This window comes from Geosmithia morbida (assembly GCF_012550715.1).
Source record: "Geosmithia morbida isolate 1262 chromosome Unknown scaffold_3, whole genome shotgun sequence".
Taxonomy (NCBI): domain Eukaryota; kingdom Fungi; phylum Ascomycota; class Sordariomycetes; order Hypocreales; family Bionectriaceae; genus Geosmithia; species Geosmithia morbida.
The window spans coordinates 151,480-170,192 of record NW_023336190.1 but is presented as its reverse complement, the minus strand read 5'-3'; the positions used below and the strand labels follow the sequence as shown (position 1 = coordinate 170,192).

Genomic DNA, 18,713 nt, shown 5'->3' with positions numbered 1-18,713 from the left:
ATGTGCTCGTATGTCCGTCGTACGGCTGACGGTCTAAGCGGGAATATCAGTGCTCAACAGCAGCAACCAAGCCTTGCCTTCCGTGTATCGCCAGAGAAAGGAGGGAGAGAGAGATGAACAGATAGCCGTACATCATAGCATACAAGAAATCATCATGCGAGTAAAAATACAAGAATACCCACGAACCCAGCACTCGACTATCTTGATTGGACCTTGGTGTCACCAGAGACCGGGGGGGGGGGGTATATTAACGTCTATTCTTAGCTTCATCTGTCTTGACAGCAATCCTCTATTGGCCCACGACTGCATAAATATGCATGTCTGGGCGCTTAACCTACTTGCCTGAATACCTCTCACTCCACTTCTCAGATCTCTCTCCGCGAGTGAGGGGAGGGCCCTGAACACCGTGAGCGTGAGCGGTGGGGGGGGGGGGGGCCAATAGAGAGAGATCCATCATCCAGGAGAAAAGAAGGCCAGGGAGACATAGTCGTGCTCGTAGAGGAAGAGAGCGGAACGGATCATGTTCAAGCTCCGTCTGAAACCTCCATATTTTTTTTTTTTTCATTTGCCGGAATTACGCCGTGGTAGCGTCTCAGGTGATAGGAGCAGCTCTACTACTGTGACGTCATAGTAGTTCTCTCGTCATCTACGACTGATCTGTGCTCGTATACGAGTATTATGTAGTAAACAGTTACTGGCTCCGCTCTGCTGCAAACGTACGAGTGCAGTGACGACGATTTGCTAGCCGTATTACCACGGCTTCACTGTGAGCTGGATAAGATGGGGAATCTGTGCATCCATCCGGGCAAGACGGCAATCGTAGGATGGTTTCATACACCTAGACAGATGCTCAAGCCTTGACTTTTTGCCGACAATCTGGCATGTCCGTACGGTACGTGCTGCTATCGGTAGTAGCTTGGTAGCAGGAGCAGCTGAGGAGGCAAGAAAAACCTGCTAGTGATAATATTGCAAGCACATTACCAGCACGGGTAGGAATCTCAAGCGGGCAGAACACAAACCCTCTTCCTCCTCCTCCGACACGCCATTGCCTCGTCCAGGAACAGCGCGCAGCAATTCCGCCCTTGCTCTCCAGTTTGTCGTCGCTTGCTGTTTCTCCACTTCCGGGGCTGATGTAACCTGGTCTCGAAATCACCTGGTCCCGCATCATTGACGTAATCAGTGCTTCCCTGTATCATTATCATTCTGTTGCGGCAGCTCGCTCACTCTCTCCTCTACCCGATCGCCCACATCCCCTGTCGACGACGATAGTGGCCGTCTTGGAGAGAGGCAGTCATTGCCATGTATGGCTGACGATAGCTCCCATCAATTCGGCAATGCATCGCATCAGGAGCTCTCGCCGCGCGGTGGGGCTCAAACCTGCCGACTACGATCATACCATTGATCTCGTCGATCACGATGCCGACACGGCTCCCGACGCTTCTCTGGCCAGGACGTCTACTGAGGCACGCCTCCTGCCATCCGACAACGTCGCATCGCAGTCGACGTCGGATGCCCAATCGTCACAATCAGCTACCGGTCGCGACACGGAACGTGACGACGATGCGCAAACGCAGCAGCCCCAGCAGGGGTCCTGCATGTCCCTCGACGGTCAACATGATCTACCTCATCCTGCCATGAAACCGTCAATCGAGGTTCGAGGTATGTAGTTTTTCCGTATCCGCCACCGTCACGAGGGAGGGACGAGTGCTGACCAGCACGTCAACAGCACCGAGCTCGGACGGCCTACACGGTGACGACGTCGTACCCGAGCACCCCAAGGTCGAGCGCGAGACGGCCATGGATATTCTGTACGAGAACGAGAGGGGATCTCTTCTATGCGGCTGTCCAATGTTCTCATCAGGTCTGCTCAGCGGCTTCGATCCCCCTCACTGGAGTCAGTGTTTGCATCCCATCGCCCGATTCTTGGCCACAGGCGACTGACCCGAGTCCGCTCGTAGCAAATGCCTATCACAAACCCTCACCAAGCGATACGACCACAGCCCAGGTCCCCGATCCGACGTGGGAGTGGGTATGGCCCGATTGGCACATCAACCGCCAGGAGGGTGTCGACGAGGGGGGCTGGGAGTACTCCTTCGCCTTTGGCAACATGTTCTCCTGGCACGGACCGAAGTGGTACAATTCGTTTGTGCGCCGACGCGCCTGGACCTGCAAGCGGGCCAAGAAGAGGACAGGGGACATCTCTACCGACCCGCACATGATCAATGGCGACTACTTTTCCGTGCAGCCCACGTCAGCCCTGACCAAACAGCTGTCGCGCCGGAGCCCTGCCGGCAGCCGGCCCGCCAGCCACATGACGGTGTCATCGCACGACGAACAGGCTTCCTCTGAGATCGAGGACCTCGATACCCTGCTGCCGACGCTGCGCAGGGCCGCTCTCGACCGAGAGAAGCTCGAGGCCACCATCCAATATCTCGACCACGCACGGGACCTCGACCAGCTACAGGGCGAGATGCACGGCATCATGAGATGCTTTGTGTTTCAAGCCTCGCGGCGGCTCCTGCTCGGCCACATTATGAGACTGTATAACAGTACCAAGGGGGAGCTAGACGATGATGATGCCAAGAATGAGGGCAGCAAGAAGGAGGGAGACGATAAGAAAAAGGAAGAGGGAGGAGAAGGGGGGGGGGAAGAGGGGACGCCGTCGGCACCAGAGCTGCGGGACCGTTGCAGAGCCCTCGAGGCTGCCCTCAAGCATGCAGAAGAGGAGGTCCGCAAGTTGGCCTATTGGAGCGATGTCAAGCAGATGGCCGACAGAGGCATAGCTCGACCGCACGAGCACGAGAACGAAGACAAGGACGGTGGTCCATGTAACGCCTGGGAAGGGCTAGATCATAGTGGTCCATCGGGGCCAAATGGTGATAAGCTGCCGGGGACGGATGCACCATAAATAGCAGAGAAGAACAGGCGTCGTCTTGAAATACACCTGTATGAACACGTGCGAGAACAATGGACTCGGGCTGCTATTGTCTTCTCGATCGCATCCACACATCCCGCTAGTGTCCAAAGCCCAGGCCGGCACTGACGAGACGACCGTCACCACCCACTGTCATGGTCGTTATACGAACCTTTGCACTCACGCAACTCGAAAGGGAAAGCAATCATCGCTTGTCTTTCTACGCTTATTTCACCATAGTTCTGGCTGGAGTGTTGGCAACTGGAAACGCCCAAGCGGGTGTTTCTTCAATGGATAACTTAACTTGCACGGATCAGTGGATAATCCGCCCCTGAAATCTGATGGACGACCCGCACGTGACTGACCGCGAAACGTAGAGAAACTCTTTATCTCGGTGCCATCCTCACAGCTACTTATTTTCTTCTCNCACCCCCCAAGACGCCCACCACCATCTCGTACCTCATGACCAATGTTCCAGGTGGTCCGACAGATATGCAGGGCTCCTGTCCGCCTGGTCGGCCATGTGGCGGCGCCCGCAGATGGCGGCGGAGTCCTGCGACGTAGACTGCAGCAGGCCCATCTTACACAGCTACAACAGCAGCAATGTCCGACAACGGCGACTAAACGAAGCTGGTACTCGACGGCGACACCCCCAAGAGCAGCGGCGGCAGAAAAAACAAAGAATACAGCGAGCAGCAGCAGAGGCAGCAGAAGCAACGAGAGCCACTCACCTTCCTCCTCCAAGAAGAACACCCCAGCACCGTCGAGTCGAGAGCGCAACAGGTTCTTCCGCGAAGCCTTTACACAAGCGCCGGAAGAGGACGTAGAGAAGAAACTGTCGTCGCCGTTTGTGCCACCGGCGCGCGACTACCCGTCGGCGACGGCGACGGCGGAATCTCTCCGGGAGGCGTGGCAGCACGCGCGCACGCAGGCAGGCTTCGACACGATATGGAGCCAGTACAAGGTCAAGGAGCATCGGCTCGTGAACGGGCTGGACTGGCGCGACATGCTGGAACACCTGCAGCGGACGACGGTGCGGATGAGCAGTGGGGCGAAGCAGATAGCGGCGATGCGCATCGTGCTCCCGGGGAACTGGGATCTGGACGTGAGCAACCGCAACGTAGACTTTGTCGACTCCATCACGGGCCTCAAGGAGCGGCTGAGGGTGTACATGGACCAACGGGACGCCTCGGCCATCGTGGTGCGGGGCCAGAGCGCGACGCTGGCCAAGGCGGCCGACGAGCTGCTGGGCGTGTGCCGACACGTCAAGATCTACCAGCTCGGCGAGCTGGCCGAGTGCGACTACGAGACGCGGCAGCTGTGGCCGGCCATCGACGATGCCACTGTCAGCACGTTCGGGTCCGTCCCCGCCGACAAGCTCGGGTCCGTCTGGGTGCACCGGGAGCAGGCCGAGGAGCGGTGGATCGAGACGCGCTACGAGGACCACGTGCCCCGGCCGGCAAAGTGGACGTCGTCGGCCGACTTTGAGACCTACATCGCCGGGCTGGCGGGCAGCCGGCTGCGGCCGCACCTGGCGCTGCCGCTGTACTCGCAGTGGAGCAAGAGCCGCGGGCGGGCAGGCGAGCAGGTCGACACCAACGGGATCCGCGTGGGGCTCATGATGGACGCCTTCATGGACCCGGCGGCGCGGCGGTTCATCACGGCGCCGGCGCTCAACATGGCGCTGTCCTTCATGTCGCAGCGGGGCGGGCACCGCGCGTCGGCGGACCGGCTCTTCACGCAGGCCGAGGAGTGGGGCGTCCCGATGGACACGGGCACCTTCAACATCATGCTGGAGGGCTACGTGACTAAGCGCGACTTCCGCTTCTTCCACATGTTCCTGCGCAAGATGCGCGCGCGGTACTTTGCGCCCAACACACGCACGTGGCTCCTCCTGCTGCGGCTGGTGCAGCAGGACGACCTGCGGCGCCAGATCGTCGTGGCCATGTACGAGCTCGGCCTGTTCTCCAACGCGGCCACGAACCGGGCTGTAGCGTCCATCATGGCACAGCAGGACGCCTACTCAGCCCTCCGGTCGGGCAGGTCCCTGGCCGACCTGATGCGCGACCAGGCCGCACGCTACGGCGATGCCTGGCTGTCCCGCGACGCCCTCAACGCCATCCTGAGGGAGTACCTCCGCTTCCACGGCGAGTCGCTCCCGGACCCGGCGGCCGAGTACGGGCCCGTCGTCGAGGCCGCCGCCGGTCTGGCCGCCTCGTCGGTCCATGACGGCCGCCCCCTGGTCGACGTCTCCACCGTCAACGTCGTGCTCGAGCACGCCGTGCGCAACCACGACTGGCCCGCCGCCCTGTGGGCCCTCGACCTCGCCCACCGCCTGTCCATCGACCTCGTCCACGACACCTACCACCTCGTCGTCCGCCTGGCCGTCGGCTCGCGCCGCCCCCACGCCCTGGCGGCCGCCTTCTTCCACGCCTCCCACGAGTTCAAGCTCCGCCACCAGCCTCGCAGGATGCTCCTCCCCATCATCACCTCGGGCCTCGTCCCCGTTCCCGCCGGTGCAGACGCCGACCCCGACGGGACCACCAACAGCCTCCGCGTGCCCCTCCTCTCAGCGGAAATGGCCTCATCCCTGCGAGAGCAGCCCATGCGCGACCCGTACAAGGCCGTCAACAAGGCCAGTCGCGCCGTCGTGTCCGCATGCCACGGCTTAGTCCCAGCTCAGTCTCTCGCCTCATCTCTCACCTCCGCTCTCCTTCTTGACAACAACAACAACAGCAGCAGCAGCAGCAGCAATAGCAAGAACTCTTCACTCGAAATCAAGATGCGTCCTGCCGACTCGGACCCTGCTGCTGAGGCTACGCATACCATCCGCCTAGACACATATTTCGATCCAGAGACTATGATTTCCGTGCCTAAACCTCAGAAGAAGCAGTGGCATAGACAGAAGCAGCAACAGCAATACTCACGTCGTGATCCGCCTCACGACCAGGAACCCCTGGCTGCATAGGCTTGCAACATCTTTCTTCTATCACCTCCCTCCTTCCACTTCTTCTTCGGCGCGGCTAGGCAGCTGTGCATGGCCAGCTGTACATGTAAATCATAAGGATAAGATATAGAAGAAGAAGAAGAAGAGGGAGGTTTTTTATGTACCAACAGTACCAGTATATATTACAAGAACTACATCATGTACATGTATTTTGCCCTACATCGAATCCATAACGTACCGCTCACCACCCTCAGGACCAGTATTATATAAATCGTAAAATAGAGCGTCAAACTTGTCAAACTGAGTATGCATAGTACCAACAAGACAAGCTACAACCACGGCAAGAAGAAACATGTCGAAAAAGAAAGGAGAAGAAAAGGAGAAGAACCAAAGGCCCTGAAAAGGCCTACAGCTTTACCACTCAGCCACCTTTACACCTGCCACCGACTCAACACATAAACTTCCAGACTTCCAATAATAAGTGTAGAGAGAGAACGGCCCGAGTTAGTCATGTGTAGAAAAATTCTTTTTCAAAGATAAAAATAAAAAAAATAAAAAGTGTAGAAACAGGAAAAACGAAACGAAACAAAAACCCAAGTTGAACAAAATTTCGTGAGGTGGGGGAGTGGGAGGTGAAAGTTGAAAAAAAAATTATGATGCTGCTGCGACTCTTCTCTCATCTTATTCAACATGACACACAGGACACGCGTCATCTTCCGCCCTGTCTGGAATGAAAATCGCCTAGTTCTCCTTGCCGTCCTGCGGGGTCTTGTTCCTGGTTTGCTCCTCCTTTGTCTTGCTCTCGTCCGCCTTGGTGCCCTCCTCTCCACCCTTAGATCCCTCACCTTTGCTCGTGTCGGGTGCGGCAGTAGCAGCCTCGGTGGGGGATTCCGTCGTCGTCGTCGTCGTCGTCGTCGTCGTCGTCGTCGCAGTCGTCTCGTTGCTCGCGTCCTTTGTTGATTGTTCATCGCCGGCCGTTGCCGTCGTCGTCGTGTTCTTCGAGACCTGGGACTCTAGGTCCTTGTCCTCGTCGGCGTTGTCGAACATTTCCGTATCATCTGAATCGGTAAGAACCTCCGTGCCATCGCCGAGGAAGATGATGCGACCTCGGTACCCACCGACGCCAAAGCTCTTGCCCTTGCTATCCGCATCCACCTCGTAACCGCTGTCGCTGTCTTCGTAGTTGTGGTGGACTCCGGGACCACGAAACTCGGCTGGATTTGATCGGCAACGAGCGAGGTAGTTAGCTTCACGTCGGCGGATAATTGCGTGTGTGTGTGTGTGTGTGTGTGTGTGTGTGCGGTGCAGTATATAGGAGGACGCGCGTAGACGAGGGAGAGATGGAGAGAGAGAGCAAGGAATGTCTGTCCGGCGGGGCGTGGTGGTGGGCATTTTCATTTGTCCAGGTCAAAGGTTCTGCTGGGTCACTGCCATACCGTATTCCGGGGGAGCGCAGGGTCCGTCTCCGTTGGCGACCCTCTTGGCCACCTCCTCGTACCACTCCTCCTTTGTCCTGCCGTTGAGAAAGGCGATGATGAGCATGGTCATGTTGTCGCATCCGACGCCGCCCGTCTCCGAGTTAGAAGCCAAGCAATTATCCATCATATTCTCGCAGATTTTGTCCAGGTCCTGCTTGGCGGCGATGCCCCTCCGGACGAATTCGACGACGGCTTGGGAAGACTGGCAGTCCCAGATACCTGTGAACACATGAGTGAATTTCCTGTCCATGCGCACTTTGGGGCGGAGCGGCCAACGGGGACCTGAGGAGCCAAGACTTACCATCGCATGCAATGACCAGGAACTCATCCTCGTCGGTGAGGTCGTGGACCTCGACGTCGGGCGAGGCAGTGACGATCTGGTTCTCGGGCGACAGCTCGGCACTCTTCTTGAACTCAAAGTCGCCAATAGCGCGGGATAGAGCGAGGTTTCCGTTGACGCGGCCGAAATCTACGAATCCACCAGCGGCAGTGATGCGGTTCTTCTCCGCTATATTTGGGATTCCCTCAGTCAGTTTCTATCCTGTCACCCATGGGATATAAAATTTTTCCTATGCATAAATATACACGGTCCGTTGACTCGCGTATAATGCAGGGAGGGGGCGGGGGGATGACTGACTCTCAAGCTGAGGCTTGTGGTCTTGGGAGAGAGGCTTGGCGCGACCCTTGATGCCAAGGACAGCTCGCGAATCACCAGCGTTGGCCTATTACAGTCAGTTTTTGCCATCTCTCTCTTCTTCTCCCCCCCCCCCTTCTCGTCTTCTATTTTCCTCTACATCTCGTTTCCTCTTCTCATTCCTGTTTCTCATCATCTCCCCCCCTTCCTCCTCGAGGGTCCTCTGCAGAATGGGTTGAGCGTACCAGGTAAATCTTCTTTCCGGCAATCAGGCCGACGCAAGCAGTGCAGCCCGATACTTCTTCCTCGTATTTGGGATCTGCATGTCATCTTTTGTCAGCATGATCGGTAGAGGTGATGAGAATGGGATATACGAGGGTAAAAGCATACCGCTGAGGATGGCACGGTCGGTGGCGAGGAAGCCATCCTTTAGGCCCTGGCTGTAGTCGCCATTTCTGAAGGTGTCCTGCTTGGCAATGATGCTCTGTATGTTCTCGCCGGCAAATAGGGCAACCTTGTCGCCGCCGTGTCCGTCATAGACACCGAAGAAGGAGAGCCTGTCGGGGTGCGTCTTGGGGTCTTGGGGGACCTCTGCGGTCAGGTCGAGGATGGCAGAGTGTGCGTCCTCCATGCTGATGCGCCATCCCTGCATGGCAGAGAGGCCATAGAGGAGTCGTTCATCCTCGCCCTTGTCGGAAGTCTGCGAGAGACGGGGGAGACAAGAGTCGTTAGCAAAAGGCGCAATCTAAGGGTCCAGCCCGCGCGCCCCGCGGTGGGGTCCATGCGTGCCCTGCAAACCCGGATTTTTGTCACGACAGTCAAGGGCAGAGTAAAAGAAACATGGGGACGAGGAAAAGGGCAGCAAAATGGGGCATATCCTTATCCTTCGACTGCGCATCTGAAAACAGCGAGGGGAATCGAGGATTGGAAACCATGAGGATGGGATTGCGTGTCGCGTGGCCGAATGCAGCGCAGTGTGCTGATGAGGGGCTCGCCCTCGTCGCTCTCCTCTGGGCCATCCCCCTGCCGAGCCCAAAACAAGCGGCGGCGGTGACGAGCAAGACGACGGTGAACGGTAAGAGGGGAGTGGACGGAGCAGAGGCCACGTTCTGAATCAAGAGGAGATGTAGAAGATGAGGGACGAGGTAAAAACACACCTTTTCGACAACAGGCTCCGAGAGGGTCTGACCCATGGCAGCAGGTCAATGGGCAGCCGTCAGCTACCGTGGGCAAGGCGGGGTGAGGAAGGAGTAGACGTCGGCGCAGAAAAAAACAGGAGGGCGCGAGTCAGAAAGAGATCAGGACAGGCCGGGAGAGGGAGATAGGAAGAAGAGCAGCGGTCGGGTAGAGAGGGAGGGAAGAGGAGAGGGTAAAGAGTATAAGGCAAGGTGTGCGGTGGATTGTTCGGATGGCGATGATTAGTTTGTCTGTTGGGAAGTCAAGGCCCTCCCTCCGTGGTTTTGGCCTTCTGGGGCCCGGGGTCTGGCCAACTACAGGCTAGAAGCGATGAACCTACTTAGCTCCCGCTACGCTTTTCAGGTATGAGAGTTCTGGTTACAGTGATGATGAGCACTGAAGAGCACGGGAAGATACCCAGGAGATACCTGCAACGTCACCGTACCCGTACTGAGCAGCAGGTATCGATACTCCCACTGCCGGACTCTAGCACCCAACTATATAAAGGTCCCGGGTCATCAGGGAAGAAAACCTGCGGGTGAGGGGTACTGAATGACGACGATGCTACCAGGCCAATGGTTACGAGTCCTGAGCACATGGGCAGAATGCGGCCTGAAATTTTCGTGGGCTGAAGAAATCAACTCTAGTCGTGGTAGAGCAGGTAACTTCTACCACCAAGCACTTCTACTACAGCAGTCATCGTCCATATCATGAGAGGAAGGTGTCGAAGCCCAGTTCGGCACATCCCAAGGCACCAGAGAGCACCGCATCGAGAGGAGCATCTAGGCAGCGTCACTGTCGTCACTACAGCGGTACAGGCAGGTGACCAAAGCACCCCTTCTACAGAGCATGCTACAGCCCAAGCACCTGACGCTGCAGGGCACGCATCCCCCACCGTGGCACTACAGCATAGCTGTCCACGGGTACCTACTATTAACTATTGATACGGAGTACACCTAGTAGTATTTTATGTATTCTGTAGGTGGATGGAAGCGGGGTATTATATCGGCTCGCTGGACCTGTGCCCGTGTTCCCGAGCGAGCTTTCCACCTACAGAATACAGGTACATATTACGGTACCATTGACGACTGGAACTATGTGCCAGCAGACTGCAGATTGTCCCCAGGGTGGGGGGGGGGGAAGAAATTTTCTCTTTCTCCAGGACATATTTAGTGCGTCGAGAAAAAGAAAGAGAAAAAAAAGAAGGTGAAAAAATTGTCGATGAGACAAGCTAGTGAAAAAGACGCCACCTCAAAGGATGCTTCCGTGGTAATAATCCCTCGGGGACCGGTGGAAGGGAGGGTGCAATCTTCTCCCCACCTTGTGCTCTCTCTCTCTCTCTCTCTCCTCTCCCTTCTCCAGCTGTGCAAAAACTCTGCATGCGTGCGCGGGGCACGCGAGGGGCAAGGGCAAAGCCGCCACCAACTAGTAGAGCCCAGCCGCAATTGATAAGGAATATTTCGATACGGTTGGAGTACGGAGCAGTATCATCGCTGGTGGCATATGCCGGACCCAGGTCATTCCTTGCAAAGTAATGCATACCTCTCAAGAGAGATATCTGCACATGTGCAGAACCACTACATTGGAGAGCATATCCCCCGCGTTACATCACCTGTCGCTTTCCCACCATGGGTATAGCAATCCTCGGAACGACAATTGTTTCTATAAGTATATACTGTGCATGAACACTCGAGGTACCATCTATCAGTTGTGTGTGTCGGTAATGATTATAATAGAAAAATAGATAAAAGTAGAAAAGCCCACCGCCGGTCAATCCCTGGACTCCGATTGTCTACTGGCTTGGCGGGCACCTGGCCAAGTGCGCAAGGTCGTGTGCGAGAGCGGGTACGGCTTTATAAAGAATACACCCTCCACAACAAGCATCTTCCGCAGTTGATCCGTTATGGTGTAGCGGCTAGCATTCCACGTTTTCACCGTGGAGACCGGGGTTCGATTCCCCGTAACGGAGAAACAACAGTTTCACACCTCGTTTTTTTTGAACTATGCTCTTTTTTTTTTTTCCACTTGAATAATAATCTTCTCCTTTTTCCCCTCTTCATTTCAATCTTCACTCGGATCGTCGCTCTGTACAAAGATAGCAGAGCTATCATCGTGCTGTGTTTCGACAAGAACTCTGTCGATCGACCACACAGACGTCAAAGTCGGCACACGAGCAAGACCGCGTGCGAGGAATCGGGGCGTGCAAGAAGGTTGTTCAGATCACAGTGGAAAGGTATCTGGATAGAGCTGACTGACAAGAAACGTTTGTGAGAGCACGCACCACAGACACTGCTGACATGCATTCAAGGTAGGTCAGATGTCATGCGGTGTCAAGGTTCCTGTTCTTTTGAATTATCACGGTGCTGGAATTCGACAGTTTTATGGTCGAGTCCGGTTTACCTAAGCTGTGATGTGATTCACCACGACACACAAACATGGAAGGCTGCTATATAGCTAGGAAGGTTGTATCTTGATTCATTTTTTAATATAAAGGCAACAAGTTTTCTATAGATGAATAGGCTACGATCCTCTCACTCTAGGGAAAGAGATATTATAAGCAATTCTAGCTAACTTGAAGAATCCCCTACCTATTGTTTCAAACCTACAATTGTCCTCATGTAGCAAGAGAAACGAGTACCAGTCTTCACATTCCTATCTCTTTACCCTGGAGTGAGCAGATCAGAATCTGGAAACTACGAACAGACACAATTCGAGATGTCAAGGGAGTATACAGGTGAGTTTATAATGGATGTAATACCTGCCATTGTAGGCACCGATACCGATCCCAATAGTGCATGCTGCTCCGCGTCTAGGGGTGAATGTCACGCTTAGATCCGGACACTGTCTACGTGTCGTCCTACCATGCATGGTATACGACTCGCAAGTAGAGAGTAGTAGTTGGACTGCGTGCACTGCTCTTTTTTTTTCTGTCCACATGGCCTCTACTTCGCGAACTCGTCGCGCATCTACGCGTGTGATGACAGGTCTCTTATCCTGACCACCTCAACATAACCGGCAAGACGGAATTCTCAAACGAGATCAATCAAGATGCTCGTCGGTATCTGCGGAAGTGTGTCCCCTTCCACTGCATGCACAGACAACGGGAACGTGAAGAAACAAGCTGACCGACACACCGCCACCCGCAGGCGTCTGCGCCGGTAAGACAAAGGTAGCACAGTACCTCGTCGAGCACCACGGCTTCGAGAGGCTCCATCTGGTGCCGGCAGAGGCGCCGGGGTCGAGGCACGGGCTGGCGACCGTGGACGGCGCGGACCTACCGCCAGCCAGGAACAGCAGCGATGCGGGGTCGTCGGCGTCTCCGAGCGTCTTCGACGACCCCGAGGCTCTGTTGGACCACGTGACGGCCCGGTGGCAGATGCGGTTCGTGACGACGGACCTGCCGGACGAGAGCGTGGTGGACGTGTACTCGCGCCGGCCGTTCTTCCTGCTGATATCCATCGACGCGCCGCTGACGGTGCGTTGGCGACGGTTCCTACGACGGCAGGAGGAGCAGGCGCATCCTGCCTGCGGCGACGGCGACGGCGACGGCGCACACGTCGCCGAGCGGATGAGCTCGCTGGAGGAGTTCGTGTCGTACAACGACGGGTACCTGTACGACGCGGACCGGGGCATACAGGCCATCATGTCGCGGGCGACGGTGCGGCTGCTCAACACGTCGTCGTCGCTGGCGCACCTGTACGCCACGCTGGGCAAGCTGGAGCTGACGGACCCGGAGAGGCTCCGGCCCGGGTGGGACTCGTACTTCATGTCCCTGGCGTCGCTGGCGGCCCAGCGGTCCAACTGCATGAAGCGCCGGGTCGGGTGCGTCCTCGTCGGCCGGGGGAGCCGCGTCATCAGCACCGGGTACAACGGGACGCCCAGGGGCCTGAGGAACTGCAACGAGGGGGGTTGCCCGCGCTGCAACGACGGCGGTTGCTCGTCCGGCGCCGCCCTGTCGACCTGCCTGTGCCTGCACGCGGAGGAGAACGCGCTGCTGGAGGCCGGCAGGGACCGCATCCGCGAGGGCGCCGTCCTGTACTGCGACACGTGCCCCTGCCTCACATGCAGCATCAAGATCTGCCAGGTCGCCATCTCCGAGGTCGTGTACGCCCACGGGTACAGTATGGATAACGAGGCGGCCAATGTGTTTCGACAGGCTGGGGTTAAGCTACGACAGTTTGTACCGGTGAGTCTCTTTCTGTTCTTTTCTCTTTCTCTTCTCCTCTCTCTCTCTCTCTCTCTCTCTCTCTCTCTCTCTCTCTCTCTCTCTCTNCCTTCGCACCTCCCTCTCTCCCTCCCTCTCTTTCTCTCTTCTTTTCTCTCTCTCTCTCTCTCTCTCTCTCTCTCTCTCTCTCTCTCTCTCTCTCTCATATTTTTACCCTGGATGTTATTTTGGTGCCTAGGGGTTTCTACTACTCGTCTTATCTCGACCGTTTTGCCCTCATTCGTTTCTTGCCATGCTAACTCCTAAACTGTCAGCCCCCCAATGGCCTAGTTCACCTTGAAAAGATGAACCTGTACTGAGTAGGAGACGAGCTATGGATACTTGCATGCCTCGATGAGCTGTTTTTTTTTTATAAAAAAAAAAAAAACATATCTTGTCTGCTTCTGTGTGTCTCCCCTTTGTTTACACGTTCCTGAGACCTCTCTTCCCCTCATCTGCATGCATGCCATCAACAGAACGGACATGACCTGTCCCTCCCCCGGGTCTCTCTGCAGGTCACGAAGAAGTGAGCAGCAGAGCACATGTATTGGACGCAATCGAGGTACCCGACTGTGGTCCAACGTCAGTCGAGCGGGGTCAGAGGTTGGCTGAAAAGGAAAAATTAAGATGATATAAAAGGGGGAGGGGGGGGGCATGGGATACGCTGCGTCACGGTGGAACAGCACGACTTCCATTGACAGCAGAGGAGGAGAAAGAGAGAAAGGCTCTATATGGGTGGTGATTGGGCTCCAAACCCCCGGCTGTGCTTCTCGACAGTAAGCGCCTACATGTACACGAAAGTCCCCATCTCGTCCATGGTGCGGGGGATCTGTCATATATATATCTTGATTCTCTATTGAGAAGGAGGGGGAGGCAGCATGGGCTGCGGAACTTGAGAGTTGAGGCAATGACACCGCACCCCGGCTGGTGATGTATTCTTTTCCATGGTGATTTTTCTTTTCTCTTCCCTCAGATCTGGTACGTGTGCGCGCGCGTACCTTGCTTCTCCCCCTTGAGAGGCTGCACCGTCAGATTGGCAGAGGATATGATAATTGAATATGATTGTAATCTACCCCCGGGCCCAACTGGGGCTTACCTGCAGCGAGTTGTATTTATCCCATCATACGTACATGGAGAAAGAGGGGGGGGGGGCGTGTGGGGATATCCTTCACACCGCTCTCCGAGGTCCATTCTGACGTTGCCCTTTCTCTGTTTATCAATCTTTTCTTTAATATTCGAGGTGATTGACATGTAGGATGGGAGAAGGGGAGGGAAAATAAAGGGCTAGACAGTAGTTGTCTCAGGATGGGTCGATTCGTATGGTGCTGCTACTGGCTAGTATGTGATACGATGTACAGTGTGTATTGACTGGACCAGATAGAGAGCATCACTCTTCTCGGATAAATGGAAAAGGGCACACACAGTTGTACTATTCGTATATGAAAAAGAAAAGAAAGAGAAGAAACTCATATAGAGAGAGAGAGAGAGAGAGAGACAGACAGACGACACCGGCCGAGGTTCTACGAAGTGGGGGAAATTATCGTCGGGCAGGCTTGGCAGAGCATCACGATTCACGACCGGAGAAGGTGCTTACCCTAGGTTCCTCTCTATCTTCCCTTCCTCTCTCTCTCTCCTCTCATATGCTTCCCCCTCTCCCCCACCTGATCAAGGAGTTTAGCGAGGAGCTGGGCGAGGTGTGACGATGATAGCATGAATATAGTATCATGTCGCCCCGTATCGCAGCATCGCTCCTGTGCCTTAGCAACAGGGTGTGCTGGCAGCTAAGTGATCATAATATACGTGTCTCTTACGTATAGATAGATGCATCGCACGTGCAATTATGCGACAGGATGCCACGTCACGTATTAACACTTGCTGATCGTGATGGAAGAAAACAAACAAACAAGTGAAAGAAGAGGTCTAAGCTCAGTTGATAACGGGTGAATTAATCAGAGGCAAACAGGAACACAGGAACTCTGGAAAATGCGGCAGGATGTGTATGCATGCATGCATTAATATATACGAGTACCACCAGCACAGATAGATTAGCGATTCATGTTCCCCCCCCCGTCTCTTTCTTTTATTTTACCGTAATCTGTATTATTACTTCTGCTATTACTACGACTACTGATACCTACTACACAGTGACGTACGTGTAAGAATTCCCAGGCAAGACATCCGGTCGATCTAACCTCTTCCTCCCCCCCCTCTCTCTATCATAGCTCTATCAGAGCCCTCAGGGGGTGGGCTGGTTGGGATGAACAGAAAAAAAAATAGATAAAGAGAGAGGGGAAGGGGAAGGGAGGGGGAGGAGCCACAGCGGGAGGAGCGGGAAGCCAAGAGACTGGTGCGAAATCGGAAGATGGGAACCGACACGACACACCAGACAAATCGTGGGAGGACCAAGTAAAAAAAAAAAAAGAAAAGAAAAACGAAAGAAGGGAACGGTAATAAGAGCGGTCTGAGTAGAGTGAGAGCGGATGACGGACAGAGAGCGAGAGAGAGAGAGAGAGAGAGAGAGAGAGAGGGGTTTTTTCTTATTCTGCTTCTTAATCTTAAGCCTCGAAATTAATACATATGCACGGTCCAAACTGGTGGGGACGGCCTCTTGAGGAAATTTGTTCTTTCCTTCTTTCTTGCTTTTTTTTGTTGTTGTTTTTTTTTGTTGCGTACTCGTAGTTTGTGTGTGTGTGTGTGTGTGTGTGTGTGTGTGTGTGTCTTAGCGAGGTTACTGTAGGTTCCTGGCTATTTCATTTCTTTTAATCATGCAGGCGTATTATTACTTTTTGTTTTTTTCCCTTGTGGGATGGATGGTGTATGTATATTTGTATGTTTGTTGTCGTTGTTATTGTTGCTGTTGTTGTTGCTGTTGTTGTTGCTGTTGTTGTTGCTGTTGTTGTTGTTGCTGTTGTTGTTGTTGCTGTTGTTGTTGTTGTTATTGTTATTGTTGTTATTATTATTATTGTTGTTGTTGTTGTTGTTATTGTTGTTGGCGTTTTTCTGTTGACGGGGCTATGTGATGAGGGCTGAGCATGACGGACATGCTTCCTTCCTCTCCTTCTCCTTTCCCTTCTCTCTGGGTCTCGTCTTGCCGTGTCTGTCCCATGCAAGCCCGCAAACAGTCTTCTCTTCTTCTTCTTTTTTCCGATGGGGACATGGTAGGACGATACAGGTACAGAGTCGAAAGAGACGCGTTGCAAAAAAAAAAAGTGGCAAGGCCGAGCCGCGAGTGACAGACACTAAAAAGTACGTATATCCGTACAAGTAGCCAGTATTCTTCATTACTGGTAGTAACGTAATACAAGAGATCATACGACAGGTTAGAAATGTACGACGTAATGGAGCCAGCAAGCCTGAACAGGACCCCTAACAGGGGCACGGGGGGAACTTTTCTCCTTCCCAGCCTCTCTAGCTACTAGCATTACAGTATTGCTCGCACTAGACTCTGCTCGTAGTCTCTAGTATCACACGCAGTCCCTCCTCAGGGGGGGGGGGGGGAGGGGGAGGGGAACCGATGCCTGGTAAGAAGAGAACCAAGAGAAGGGATAGTGTTGACCAGCCCCCGTGTTGTCAACTCTGTCCTCAACCGTCCAGGATACCCTCCCCGGTCGCCACCCCCCCCTTGTCCTTGTCTTCGCGTCTTAGTCTGCACGGGTGATATGCTCCCGTCAACTTTTGAGTACCGACATTCGGAGAGATGATGATGATGACTTGAATGCTTACTGTTTGATGCTACTACACGTACATACACCATGTATTTGGTAGGCATCATCCCGTGCGGTATCAATACTCAGAGGGACTGACTGCTCAGGGGCCAGAGGGGGGAGAGACGTAGAGTCAGGGGATAGTTACCAGTCACGGGGATAGTCAGAGATTTCCCGTCCATGACACGTACCCGTACTGGATGGGTCCATATCGTACACGAGCTTGTGAGCTGTATTACTCCGTACCTACTCCGTACCTACTCCGTACTCTCACCACGTATCACCACCACGTACGTAGCACCGTAGCAGGAAGCAGGGACTTTGGGGACTCTGGCAGAGTGTCGAGAGAGTCGAGAGTAGCTTAGCACGAGTGGGCGGGGAGGAGGGGCCGCTACAGGTCTGCGGGTATTACGGAGTAGATACTTTGTATCTGTAAACAGAAATATCCTCTTTACGAGGATATACATATATATATATGTATATATATTATTTAAATCCATGAGGAATCTATAGTCGCGATTAAACATCTACTCCGTCTATATTATATCCTCCTAGACACACCAAGTATGAGTAGTAATAATAATACGGCCAATTCGCCGTGTCAGTGTCAGTCCCAAGTACATATGAATACGTACCAGCTAGCCAGTATTACTACGACTATCATCTATCATCACGACCAGATAGAGCGATCTACTCGTACATGTACGGAGCATTATCATATGTAATGGTGGCAATAGACCTATTAGTATCCGTATTCCGTACCGTGTAAGATGTGATATTATTGACCACTAGCGCCATCCTCTCGGGTTGGATGTAAACAAACATACGAGCATCACCGTACGAGCCGTGTCTTGGAAGCGACTATGAAGAGAGAGAGAGAGAGAGAGAGAGAGGCAGTTTCGGACATTGGCTGGATAAGGATGAGAGAGAAAGGAAAAAGAAAGAAAGAAGAGAAAGAAAGAAAAAGAAGGACAGGTCGACGGGACAAGGTCACGCACAGCCACACAGACATATGACAATGCAGAGAGAGATGGAGAGAGCAAGAGCGATGAGAGAGCAAAAAAAAAAAAACAGAGTCGAGGAGAGTCAAACGAATCCGTCGCGTGACAGGGATGATGCAACGCGCTTCACCCCTGACGAGAGCTAAACCTGATTTGGAATAATAATAAACAAATGCGTCACACACGCCCCCCAGACGCCACAAATATGTCGCGACAGAACGCGTAGAGGCGTTGGGATTCAAGTGGGGGGGGGGGGGACTGGTGACTGTATCTATCTGTACGGAGCAATACTAGCTGCTAAGAGGGTATTAAGCTTGCCGTCTCTTTCTTCCTTTTTTTCCCTTCTTTTTTTCCATCCCCCCCCCCCCCCTCTTCCTCCTTCCTTTTCTCTCGGTGCCTGTCTTTTTGGTGCGTGTCAAGTGCGTGCGTGTGTGATATCTGTACTTTATACCACTCCATAACGGGTACGAGTACCTGGCTAGAGTGATGATACCTGGCTAGCCTGTAGGAATCCCTGATACATAGATATGAGCAGTGGCCACGAGTAGCCGCGAGCAGGCCACGACCATCTTCCCCATCTGTCCCTGTCTTGTCTGTTCCCTGTCTGTCCCTACTAGGAGTACCTCTTCCATTTATGGACACACGCTACGACACA

General features: G+C 54.1%; 5 protein-coding genes across 5 annotated transcripts; 3 read left to right on the top strand and 2 right to left on the bottom strand.

Annotated features, from left to right (window-relative positions):
- Window positions 1–1,334: 1,334 nt before the first annotated feature.
- On the top strand, window positions 1,335–2,908 carry GMORB2_4998 (uncharacterized protein; the record flags this gene model as incomplete). The annotated part of the gene is made up of 3 exons (XM_035466972.1): window positions 1,335–1,659; window positions 1,727–1,894; window positions 1,959–2,908. The coding sequence occupies 3 exons, from the start codon at window positions 1,335–1,337 to the stop codon at window positions 2,906–2,908; spliced, it is 1,443 nt and encodes a 480-aa protein (XP_035322984.1).
- Window positions 2,909–3,383: 475 nt separating this feature from the next.
- Window positions 3,384–5,882, top strand: GMORB2_4997 (uncharacterized protein; the record flags this gene model as incomplete). The annotated part of the gene is made up of 3 exons (XM_035466971.1): window positions 3,384–3,474; window positions 3,673–5,564; window positions 5,772–5,882. 3 exons carry the CDS (start codon window positions 3,384–3,386, stop codon window positions 5,880–5,882), a joined length of 2,094 nt encoding a protein of 697 aa, XP_035322983.1.
- A 720-nt stretch (window positions 5,883–6,602) lies between these two features.
- GMORB2_4996 (protein phosphatase PTC2/3) lies at window positions 6,603–8,673 on the bottom strand (the record flags this gene model as incomplete). Its single annotated transcript, XM_035466970.1, has 6 exons — window positions 6,603–7,075; window positions 7,298–7,558; window positions 7,641–7,847; window positions 7,977–8,061; window positions 8,219–8,292; window positions 8,364–8,673. Coding segments are annotated over 6 exons (1,410 nt in total), but the record flags the coding sequence as incomplete, so codon positions are not given.
- Window positions 8,674–12,197: 3,524 nt separating this feature from the next.
- Window positions 12,198–13,840, top strand: GMORB2_4995 (dCMP deaminase; the record flags this gene model as incomplete). Its single annotated transcript, XM_035466969.1, has 3 exons — window positions 12,198–12,219; window positions 12,296–13,270; window positions 13,830–13,840. The coding sequence occupies 3 exons, from the start codon at window positions 12,198–12,200 to the stop codon at window positions 13,838–13,840; spliced, it is 1,008 nt and encodes a 335-aa protein (XP_035322981.1).
- A 1,729-nt stretch (window positions 13,841–15,569) lies between these two features.
- Window positions 15,570–16,635, bottom strand: GMORB2_4994 (uncharacterized protein; the record flags this gene model as incomplete). Its single annotated transcript, XM_035466968.1, has 2 exons — window positions 15,570–15,577; window positions 16,524–16,635. Coding segments are annotated over 2 exons (120 nt in total), but the record flags the coding sequence as incomplete, so codon positions are not given.
- Between the last annotated feature and the right edge of the window lie 2,078 nt (window positions 16,636–18,713).